The sequence below is a fragment of the Pristiophorus japonicus genome, chromosome 10, assembly GCF_044704955.1.
Source record: "Pristiophorus japonicus isolate sPriJap1 chromosome 10, sPriJap1.hap1, whole genome shotgun sequence".
NCBI classification, from domain to species: domain Eukaryota; kingdom Metazoa; phylum Chordata; class Chondrichthyes; family Pristiophoridae; genus Pristiophorus; species Pristiophorus japonicus.
In genome coordinates, this window is record NC_091986.1 from 53912454 (window position 1) to 53924679 (window position 12226).

A 12226-nucleotide genomic window follows, 5' to 3' on the forward strand; every position below is an offset into this window, starting at 1 on the left:
TTCCAACACACTCCTGGCTGGGCTCCCACATTCTATCTAAGCTAGAAGTGATCCAAAACTCGTCTGCCCATGTCCTAACTCGCACCAAGTCCCGTTCACCCATCACCCCTGTGCTCACTAACTTACATTAGCTTGTGGTTAAGCAATGCCTCGATTCCAAAATTCTTATCCTTATTTTCAAATCCCTCCATGGCCTTGCCCCTCCCTATCTCCTCAAGCCCCACAATCCCCCGAGATGTCAGCGCTCCTCTAATTCTGCCCTCTTGAGCATCCCTGCTTATAATCACTCAACCATTGGTGGCCATGCTTAGGCCCCAAGCTCTGGAACTCCCTGCCTAAACTCTACCTCTCTTTTCTCCTTCAAGACGCTCCTTAAAACTCTTTGACCAAGCTTTTGGTCATCTGCGTTAATTTCTACTTATTCGGTTCAATGTAAAAAATTTTATCTCATAATACTCCTGTGAAGCACCTCGGGACGTTTCACTACGTTAAAGGCGCTATATAAATGCAAGTTGTTGTTATTGTTGATAATTGAAATTCATTGTTCTTTTTGCTTTCCTAATTGTTTTATTGACCTCTCTCCTAATTTCTTTGTATTCCCCCTTGTCGTGTTCCCCCTGCTTTCCAGGTACTTAGGTGGAGAAATTGGCCTCCTTTGTGCCTCCTGTTAACGCCTCCAGGAGGGGGCGATAATGGGACGCTAACTGCTTTCCGACTGGGCGTGGCAAAATTACCTCTAAAAACGAACTTCCCTTGGCGTAAAAACGAACTTCCCTTGCAGATTAGCGACAGTGGTAAACCTTAACATCACGATCTCCTGCAACGCTCTCGGTGCTCAGCGCCCCATTACCGCCCTGGATCCTAAATTCGCTTGCACCCCCTGCAGCATTGCTCGGCGTCAATAATGCAGGTGGCATTGTGAGGTCGGCCGGCCACTTGGGGAGCGGTAATTAAAGACATTGGTGGTCAGGTAGGCCAAAAATAAATTTCACCCTTCTCCGCTCATATTAGAAATTTTCCAATGCTGCAATTAATCAGCCCTGCACTCTGTTAGAGTGTTTGGGGCTGATCGTCGCAGATTGCAGGTTCCGTCGCCGACCAGTTGAATCATTACCTTGCAAGTCCCTGCACAGTGGTCCTTCCCTTTAAGGGCAGGAAGGAGCCTGTGAATGCGGCAGTGCTGCATGGGACATTGTGCAGCGCTCTGCCGCTATCGCCCCTCTTGCCTCGTTTAGGGAAGTAACAGTGCTTGATTTAGAGCCCTACTTCCCTCCTGGAGCGTTAAACTGGAAGTTTGTGTCCGCTGGAATTGGGTAGCGCCTGCCTAAACTTTTGCGCTCCCGCAAAAGATTTCACCCCAGACGTGGCGCTGCACAATTTCTAGCCCATAGTGTGTCTCTTTCCTGCCTCTCAATTTTTCCCATATGTCTTCATTCATTCGTGTTTAGTTTGTACTTGTTTTTTAGCAAAGTATATTTTTCCTAGACTTTATTGAACATGTTTCCCATTGCTGTTCGACATCATTGTTTGCCAATATTGTTGACCATTTTATTTTCCAAAGTTCTATTCTCAGCTTTGAAATCATCAAATTAACTAAACATGTCACACATACATACATACATGTGATAATCTAAACCTAATCTAAAAATAAGTAAAATGGTGTTTTCTCTAAGGAAGACCTGATTTTAGTTAATTTATTTCATTAGTGGTCCAGTCCTTGGCATTCTCCTCACAGTAATTATGTGCCAATGTGTTGCATTTATTTAAGGCTCTATAGTTATCCATTTGGTTTTCATATTTTGCCAATCAACATATTCATTTTGCTTCTGTTTGCAGCTACACATGGCATGTGCTAGTGGCTATAATGATGTCTCCACTCTACTCCTGGAGAACAGAGCTGACCCTGATGTTCCTGATAACTGCTACTGGACACCACTTCACCTAGCTGCAAAGTATGGACAGGTAATTAAAAGTCTTAACTCTCTTATTTCACTCTCTCACAAGAAAGATTTACGAATGGAGATTTGTGATTGAATGGGGAAAAAGTCTGATCCTCAGTAAAACTGCTCACTTTTTTTGGTGCAGAGTAAGGTTTTTAGGGCAACAGTCAAAATAAATATACAAGCCACACAGCTGTAATCTTTTGTTAAGTTCATCCATTTTAAATCATAATTAATTAAGAGGGGAAAATAGAATACGAGAAGAAGCTTGTCGGGAACATAAAAACTGACTGCAAAAGCTTCTATAGATATGTGAAGAGAAAAAGATTAGTGAAGACAAATGTAGGTCCCTTGGAGTCGGATTCAGGTGAATTTATCATGGAGAACAAAGAAATGGTAGACCAATTGAATAAATACTTTGGTTCTGTCTTCACGAACGAAGACACGAAAAACCTTCCGGAAGTACTAGGGGACAGAGGGTCGAGTGAGAAGGAGAAACTGAAGGATATCCTTATTAGGCGGGAAATTGTGTTGGGGAAATTGACGGGACTGAAGGCCGATAGTCTGCATCCCAGAGTACTTAAGGAAGTGGCCCTAGAAATAGTGGATGCATTGGTGGTCATTTTCCAACAGTCTATTGACTCTGGATCAGTTCCTATGGACTGGAGGGCAGATAATGTAACACCACTTTAAAAAAAGGGAGGGAGAGAGAAAGCGGGTAATTATAGACCAGTTAGCCTGACGTCAGTAGTGGGGAAAATGTTGGAATCAATAATTAAAGATGAAATAGCAGCGCATTTGGAAAGCAGTGACAGGATCGGTCCAAGTCAGCATGGATTTATGAAGGGGAAATCATGCTTGACAAATCTTCTGGAATTTTTTGAGGATGTAACTAGTAGAGTGGACAAGGGAGAGCCAGTGGATGTGGTGTATTTGAACTTTCAAAAGGCTTTTGACAAGGTCCCACACAAGAGATTGGTGTGCAAAATCAAAGCACATGGTATTGGGGGTAATATACTGACGTGGATAGAGAAATGTTTGGCAGAGATTCGGGATAAACTGATCCTTTTCAGAATGGCAGGCAGTGACTAGCGGAGTGCCGCAGGCCTCAGTGTTGGGACCCCAGCTCTTTACAATATACATCAATGATTTAGATGAAGGAATTGAGTGTAATATCTCCAAGTTTGCAGATGACACTAAACTGGGTGGCAGTGTGAGCTGTGAGTGGGACGTTAAGAGGCTGCAAGGTGACTTGGACAGGTTAGGTGAGTGGGCAAATGCATGGCAGATGCAGTATAATGTGGATAAATGTGAGGTTATCCACTTTGGGGGCAAAAACGCGAACTTAGAATATTATCTGAATGGCGGCAAATTAAGAAAAGGGGAGGTGCAACGAGACCTGGGTGTCATGGTTCATCAGTCATTGAAAGTTGGCATACAGGTACAGCAGGCAATGAAGAAGGCAAATGGTATGTTAGCCTTCATAGCTAGGGGATTTGAGTACAGGAGTAGGGAGGTCTTACTGCAGTTGTACAGAGCGTTGGTGATGCCTCATCTGGAATATTGTGTTCAGTTTTGGTCTCCTAATCTGAGGAAGGACGTTCTTGCTATTGAGGGAGTGCAGCAAAGGTTCACCAGACTGATTCCAGGGGTGGCTGGACTGTCATATGAGAAGAGACTGGATCAACTGGGTCTTTATACATTGGAGTTTAGAAGGATGAGAGGGTATCTCAATAGAAACATATGAGATTCTGACGGGACGGGTTAGATGCAGTTAGAATGTTCCCGATGTTGGGGAAGTCCAGAACCAGGGGACACAGTCTAAGGACAAGGGGTGGCCATTTAGGACTGAGATGAGGAGAAACTTCTTCACTCAGAGAGTTGTTAACCTGTGGAATTCCCTGCCAGCAGAGAGTTGTTGATGCCAGTTTATTGGATATATTCAAGAGGGAGTTAAATATGGCCCTTACATCTAAGGGGATCAAGGGGTATGGAGAGAAAGCAGGAAAGGGGTACTGAGGGAATGATCAGCCATGATCTTATTGAATGGTGCTGCAGGCTCGAAGGGCCGAATGGCCTACTCCTGCACCTATTTTCTATGTTTCTATGTCTATGTTAAATATAATCAGTCCCTCTCCCCTGCTCTTTCCTCATAGCCCTGCAAATGTTTCCTTTTCAAGTATAAATCCAATTCTCTATTGAATGTTACTAATACTACAACTAGTGCCTTTAATGTAGTAAAATGTCCCACGGCACTTCATAGGAATGTAATCAGGTTAAAACATTGACACTGAGCCAAAGAAGCAGACATTAGGATAGGTGACCAAACTCTTGATCAAAGAGGTAGGTTTTAAGCAGCTTCTTAAATGAGGAGAGAGAGGCGTAGAGGCAAAATGGTTTAGGAAGGGAATTCCAGAGCTTAGTGCCGAGAGGGCTGAATCACATCTGCCAATGGTGGTGCGAAGGATGTGAGGGATGCACAAGCTGCCAGATTTGAAAGAACGCAGAGTTTTTGGAGGATTGTAGGGCTGGAAAAGATTACAGACATAGTGAGGGGCGAGGCCATGGAGGAATTTGAATACTCACTGGAGTTTAGAAGAATGAGAGGGGATCTCATAGAAACATATAAAATTCTGACGGGACTGGGCAAGTTAGGTGCAGGAAGAACGTTCCCGATGTTGGGGAAGTCCAGAACCAGGGATCACAGTCTAAGGATAAGGGGTAAGCCATTTAGGACCGAGATGAGGAGAAACTTCTTCACTCAGAGAGTTGTTAACCTGTGGAATTCTCTACCACAGAGAGTTCTTGATGCCAGTTCGTTAGATATATTCAAGAGGGAGTTAGATATGGCCCTTACGTCTAAAGGGATCAAGGAGTATGGAGAGAAAGAAGGAAACGGGTACTGAGGTGAATGATCAGCTATGATCTTCTTGAATGGTGGTGCAGGCTCGAAAGGCCGAATGGCCTACTCCTGCACCTATTTTCTATGATTCTATGAGGATGAAAATATTAAAAATTGGAATTCAGAAGAATGAGAGGTAATCATATCAAAATGTATAAGATTATGAGGGGGCTTGACAAGGTGGATGCTGACTCGAATACATGAAGAATTTAGACCTTTTTGTTGGTGAAAATCCCTTCTTTGCCGCTTTCCAGCAACCTGCACGCTACTGAGCTCAATGCTGGAAACTTCATCATCATAGGCAGTCCCTCGGAATCGAGGAGGACTTGCTTCCACTCCCAAAGTGAGTTCTAATATGGCTGAACAGTCCAATACGAGAGCCACAGACACTGTTACAGGTGGGACAGACATTCGTCGAGGGAAGGGGTCGGTGGAGCTGGTTTGCCGCACATTCCTTCCGCTGCCTGCGCAGGACCTCTTCATACTCTCTGCGTTGAGACTCGAAGAGGTCAATGCCCTCCTGGATGCACTTTCTCCACCTCGGGCGATCTTCGTCCAGGGTCTCCCAGGTGACAGTGGTAATGTCTCACTTTACCAGGGAGGCTTTGAGGATGTCTTTGTAACGTTTCCGCTGTCCTCCTTTGGCTCGTTTACCATGAAGGAGCTCCGCATAAAGCATTTGCTTAGGGAGTCTCGTATCTGGCATGCGAACTATGTGGCCTGCCCAGCGAAGCTGATCGAGTGTGGTCAGTGCTTCAATACTGGGGATGTTAGCCTAGACGAGGACATTGATGTTGGTACGCCTGTCCTCCCAGGGGATTTGCAGGATCTTGCGGAGACATCGTTGGTGATATATCTCCAGCGACTTGAGGTGCCTTCTATACACCGTCCATGCCTCAGATCCACACAGGAGGGCGGGTATTAATACAGCCCTGTAGACCATGAGTTTGGTGGTAGATTTGAGGGCCTGGTCGTCAAACACTTTTTTCCGCAGGCGGCCGAAGGCTGCGCTGGCACACTGGAGGCAATGCTGAATCTCCGCATCAATGTCTGCCTTTGTTGATAAGAGGGTCCCGAGATATGGGAAATGGACCACGTTGTTCAGGGCCGCGCCGTGGATCTTGATGATTGGAAGGCAGTGCTGTGCAGCGATGGCAGGCTGGTGAAAGACATTTGTCTTACGGATGTTAAGCGTAAAGCCCATGCTTTCATATGCCTCAGTGAATACATTAACTATATTATGGAGTTCAGCCTCTGAATGTGCACAGACACAGGCATCGTCCGCATACTGCAGCTCAATGACAGAGGTTGGGGTGATCTTGGACCTGGCCTGGAGGTGGCGTAGGTTAAACAGCTTCCCACTGGGTCTGTAGTTTAATTCCACTCCAGCGGGGAGCTTGCTGATTGTGAGCTGGAGCGTGGCGGCGAGGAAGATTGAGAAGAGGGTTGGAGCGATAACGCAGCCCTGTTTGGCCCCGGTCCGGACGTGGATTGGGTCTGTAACGGATCCGTTGGTAAGGATCACGGCCTGCATGTCATCGTGAGGGAGGCGAAGGATGTTGACAAACTGTTGGGGGCATCGAAACGGAGGAGAACACACCATAGACCATCACGGTTGACAGTGTCAAAGGCCTTTGTAAGATCGAAAAAGGCCATATATAAGGGCTGTCTGTCCAGCAGTCGTCAGCTCCTGTCATGGTGCAGCTGACACGCACATCCTTGCAGTCCCTCGCTCGGACGATGATGTAGTCTAGCAGATGCCAATGCTTGGAGCGACGGTGTTGCCATTAAACCTTGTATTTGTCTCTCTGACGGAACAAGATGTTGGCTATGACAAGGCCATGTTCTAAGCATTTCGTCAGGATGACGGTACCGTTGGAGTTGGTTTACCCTACCCCTTCTCTGCCAATCACACCTCCCCAGAGCTTGACCTCGCTGCTCCGCCCGACCTCGCTCCTGGGTCCTGACCTTGCTGCGCATCTCCCGGGCCCCGCTCCTCCCGACCTCACTGCTGGGTCACTCCTCCAGACCTTATTCGACCTCGCTGCTCCTCCCGACCTCACTCCTGGGACCCGAACTTGCTCCTGGGTTCTGACCTCGCTCCTGGGATCCCCGCTCCTGGGCCCCGACCTCCCTCCTGGGTCCCGACCTCGCTCCTGGGTCCCGATCTCGTGCCTGGATCCCATCCTCATTCCGACATATGGAACCAATCTGCTACCTGGATCCCGGTGACGTCACACTTTGATTTTGTCTCCCTCTCAGGACCACTTGCGCTGCTCCATGTGGTGGCTAGCTTCCATGCATCATTAGCAAGATTTCATGAATCATTAACAACATTCCATGAATCATTAGCCAACATTCCAGAAATCGTCAGTTAACATTCCATGTATCATTAGCAACATTCCATGCATTATTAGCAACATTTGACGAATCATTAGCCAACATGCTTCTTTTATTGATGCCTGATAATGGCTGCAATAAAGAACTAATGATTTGTAATTGTTGTAAATTTATTGGGTGATTATCTTCAGTTGATTATTGGGAAGTGCATTTTAGATTATGTGCATCAAATTGTGCATTCTAAAAACATTGCTAACTGATACGGAACCAAAAGCATTAAATGCTAATCCTGCAATATAGTGAATCATTGTCACAATGAAATGATTGTCTTTATTTTGCTCATGCAGTACAGTACTGCATTGATGGAAAAGAAAGAAAGATTTGCATTTATATAGTGCGACCACCGGACCTCCCAAAGGGCGTTTCAGCCAATGAAGTATTTCTTCAAGTGTAGTCACTGTTGTAATGTAGGAAGTGCTGTCTTTTGGATGTGTTATTAAAAGATCCCAGCTTATGCCTGCTGAGGGATACATTGTAATACTATAGATCTATTCAAAGAAGACCAGGGGAGTTCTCCTGGTATCCTGGCCAACATTTATCCCTCAACTAACATCACCAAAAATGCACACAGAATATCTGGTCATACATCTCATTGTTATTTGTGGGACGTTGCTGTGCTCAGATTGACTGCTGTGTTTTCACAAAACAGCGACTGCATTTCAAAAGTAATTCATTGGATGTAAAACATTGTGGGATGTTCTGAGGATGTTGAAAGGTGCCACATAAATACAAATGCTTTCTTAAAATGATACTTAATTTTACATTATTAATACAAACATAATTTAATTAAAATTCAGAGGTGCATTTTCATATTTAGTGTTCCTTGAGGAGAATGTTTCACACCAGGAATGCATATTGGAACTTCCTGATAAAGATAAAATCTACTTCAAATTCTCCTGAGACACAATTGCCCGGATTTTGCAATAAAAGTAATGGTGAGGCTATCAGTTCACTGTTATTAAAGAACAAATCGGACAGCAACCTCCGACGACCGCACATGCACCTTTAAACGCGGAAATAATGAAGTTGCTGTCCGAGTTTCCCTGCTCCTCCAGAAGCTGTGCTATCTCAATGAGAGACTCGGCATTGAAATACATGGAAGGGTGTGAAGTTGCAGTACTTGTAGCCATTAAAATCGCTTGAAAAAGTTGGGGCTTGTCTATCCAGTGCAAATAATTTTTTTAAAGCGTGATAAGGCGTAATTACTGCTTGAAATTAACTATTACAAGTGTGGAGTTCCATTCTTTCAGATTTCAATTACAGTTGGAGATTTAAAAAATAAAAGAAGTGAAATTTTTAAACTTTTCATATTATTCCTTTTATCACTCCCCAAAATTCCTTCCCTCTCTTTCGGCTGAATTTTAATGGGGAAGGCGGGTTGTGGGGCGAGGCTGCAAGGCGTCTGGAAACCCGGAATAACGGATTTCCCGCAGGTCCCGGAGGGACCGGGAGCTGCTGGTGGAGCAGAGGTGGGGATAAGATCGAGGGTGGCCCGGAGAAGCAGTGAGGAGGGGGGGCTAGGGGTGGAGTCCGAAAAGATTGGGGGGGGGGGCTGAAGGGTGTATTACCGATCACAGGCTGCAAGCAGCACAGAGGGCGGGGGGTCTTCAGAACACGACGGGCTGGCTGGAGGAACAGGGCGGGGCCGAGAACATCGCGATCGCTGGCCGGGACCAGCACGCAGCGGGGCGGGTGTCTCCAGAACATTGTGAGCCAGGCAGAGGAGTAGAAGGGGGTCCAGAATATCACGGTCGTGGGCCGACCAGAGGAGGGGGAGAGAGAGTCTGAAAGGATTGAGGGTCGGAGGAGCAGCATGGGGTGAGGATCAAGAGCGGGAGGGAGGCCTGGGAGACCTGGGGTCTGAAATCGGAGGCCTGGGGGGTGGGGTGATCGGAAGCCCCATGGTGGGGTTTCTGATTGCGGGGCATGTGTTAGACAGGGACCCTTAAAGGCACTTACATACTGGATGGAGCAGTCCTCGCCTTGCATTAGCTGATGGGTTTCACAAGGTATGCAAAACCCGACCAGCTAAAGTTAAATAAAAAATGGATGTTAAAGAGGCTTCATTATAATATTTAAATAGATGACCCACCTCAGTTAACATAAGAACATAAGAAATAGGAACAGGAGTAGGCCATCTGGCCCCGCGAGCCTGCTCCGCCATTCAATAAGATCATGACCTCAACTTCATTTTCCCGCCCACTCCCCATAACCCTTGACTCCTTTATCATTCAAAAATCTGTCTATCTCCACCTTAAATATATTCAAAGACCCAGCCTTCACAGCTCTTTGGGATAGGGAATTCCAAAGATTAACGACGCTCTGAGAGAAGAAATTCGTCCTCATTTCTGTTTTAAATGGGCGACCACTTATTCTGAAACTATGCCCCCTAGTTCTAGATTCCCTCATGAGGGGAAACATGCATCAACCCTGTCAAGCCCCCTCAGAATCTTATGTTTCAATAAGATCACCTCAATTCTTCTAAACTCCAAGCAGTATAGGCCCAACCTACTCAACCTACTGGTGCAAGGGTCAAGGATGTCTCGGAGCGGGTGCAGGACATTCTAAAAAGGGAGGGAGAACAGCCAGTTGTCGTGGTGCACATTGGTACCAATGACATAGGTAAAAAAAGGGATGAGGTCCTACGAAATGAATTTAAGGAGCTAGGAGCTAAATTAAAAAGTAGGACCTCAAAAGTAGTAATCTCGGGATTGCTTCCAGTGCCACGTGCTAGTCAGAGTAGGAATCGCAGGATAGCGCAGATGAATACGTGGCTTGAGCAGTGGTGCAGCAGGGAGGGATTCAAATTCCTGGGGCATTGGAACCGGTTCTGGGGGAGGTGGGACAGTACAAACCGGACGGTCTGCACCTGGGCAGGTTCGGAACCAATGTCCCAGGGGGAGTGTTTGCTAGTGCTGTTGGGGAGGAGTGAAACTAATATGGCAGGGGGATGGGAACCAATGCAGGGAGACACAGGGAAACAAAAAGGAGACAAAAGCAAAAGACAGAAAGGAGATGAGGAAAAGTGGAGGGTAGAGAAACACAAGGCAAAGAACAAAAAGGGCCACTGTACAGCAAAATTCTAAAAGTACAAAGGGTGTTAAAAAAACAAGCCAAAAAGCTTTGTGTCTTAATGCAAGGAGTATCCGTAATAAGGTGGATGAATTAACTGTGCAAATAGATGTTAACAAATATGATATGATATTGGGATCACAGAGACGTGGCTCCAGAATGATCAGGGCTGGGAACTCAACATCCAGGGGTATTCAACATTCAGGAAGGATAGAATAAAAGGAAAAGGAGGTGGGATAGCATTGCTGGTTAAAGAGGAGATTAATGCAATAGTTAGGAAGGACATTAGCTTGGATGATGTGGAATCTATTTGGGTAGAGCTGCAGAACACCAAAGGGCAAAACACGTTAGTGGGAGTTGTGTACAGACCTCCAAACAGTAGTAATGATGTTGGGGAGGGCATCAAACAGGAAATTAGGGGTGCATGCAATAAAGGTGTAGCAGTTATAATGGGTGACTTTAATATGCACATAGATTGGGCTAACCAAACTGGAAGCAATACGGTGGAGGAGGATTTCCTGGAGTGCATAAGGGATGGTTTTCAAGACCAATATGTCGAGGAACCAACTAGGGGGGAGGCCATCTTAGACTGGGTGTTGTGTAATGAGAGAGGATTAATTAGCAATCTCGTTGTGCGAGGCCCCTTGGGAAAGAGTGACCATAATATGGTGGAATTCTGCATTGGGATGGAGAATGAAACAGTTAATTCAGAGACCATGGTCCAGAACTTAAAGAAGGGTAACTTTGAAGGTATGAGGCGTGAATTGGCTAGGATAGATTGGCGAATGATACTTAAGGGGTTGACTGTGGATGGGCAATGGCAGACATTTAGAGACCGCATGGATGAACCACAAGAATTGTACATTCCTGTCTGGCGTAAAAATAAAAAAGGGAAGGTGGCTCAACCGTGGCTATCAAGGGAAATCAGGGATAGTATTAAAGCCAAGGAAGTGGCATACAAATTGGCCAGAAATAGCAGCGAACCCGGGGACTTGAGAAATTTAGAACTCAGCAGAGGAGGACAAAGGGTTTGATTAGGGCAAGGAAAATGGAGTACGAGAAGAACTTTGCAGGGAACATTAAGACGGATTGCAAAAGTTTCGATAGATATGTAAAGAGAAAAAGGTTAGTAAAGATAAACGTAGGTCCCCTGCAGTCAGAATTAGGGGAAGTCATAACGGGGAACAAAGAACTGGCAGACCAATTGAACAAGTACTTTGGTTCGGTATTCACGAAGGAGGACACAAACAACCTTCCGGATATAAAAGGGGTCAGAGGGTCTAGTAAGGAGGAGGAACTGAGGGAAATCCTTATTAGTTGGGAAATTGTGTTGGGGAAATTGATGGGATTGAAGGCTGATAAATCCCCAGGGCCTGATGGACTGCATCCCAGAGTACTTAAGGAGGTGGCCTTGGAAATAGTGGATGCATTGACAGTCATTTTCCAACATTCCATTGACTCTGGATCAGTTCCTATTGAGTGGAGGGCAGCCAATGTAACCCCACTTTTTAAAAAAGGAGGGAGAGAGAAAACAGGGAATTATAGACCGGTCAGCCTGACCTCAGTAGTGGGTAAAATGATGGAATCAATTATTAAGGATGTCATAGCAGCGCATTTGGAAAGAGGTGACATGATAGGTCCAAGTCGGCATAGATTTGTGAAAGGGAAATCATGCTTGACAAATCTTCTGGAATTTTTTGAGGATGTTTCAGTAGAGTGGACAAGGGAGAACCAGTTGATGTGGTATATTTGGACTTTCAGAAGGCTTTCGACAAGGTCCCACACAAGAGATTAATGTGCAAAGTTAAAGCACATGGGATTGGGGGTAGTGTGCTGACATGGATTGAGAACTGGTTGTCAGACAGGAAGCAAAGAGTAGGAGTAAATGGGTACTTTTCAGAATGGCAGGCAG

The 12226-nt window shown here is 45.7% G+C and overlaps 1 protein-coding gene across 1 annotated transcript in view; it reads left to right on the forward strand.

Moving 5' to 3' along the window:
- The window catches only part of myo16 (myosin XVI), a 1091439-nt gene that overhangs the window by 254870 nt on the left and 824343 nt on the right, over window positions 1-12226 (forward strand). Inside the window, exon 6 of the mRNA XM_070891428.1 lies at window positions 1837-1962. Coding sequence (XP_070747529.1) covers window positions 1837-1962 — 126 coding nt within the window. The remainder of the gene's footprint in view (window positions 1-1836; window positions 1963-12226) is intronic.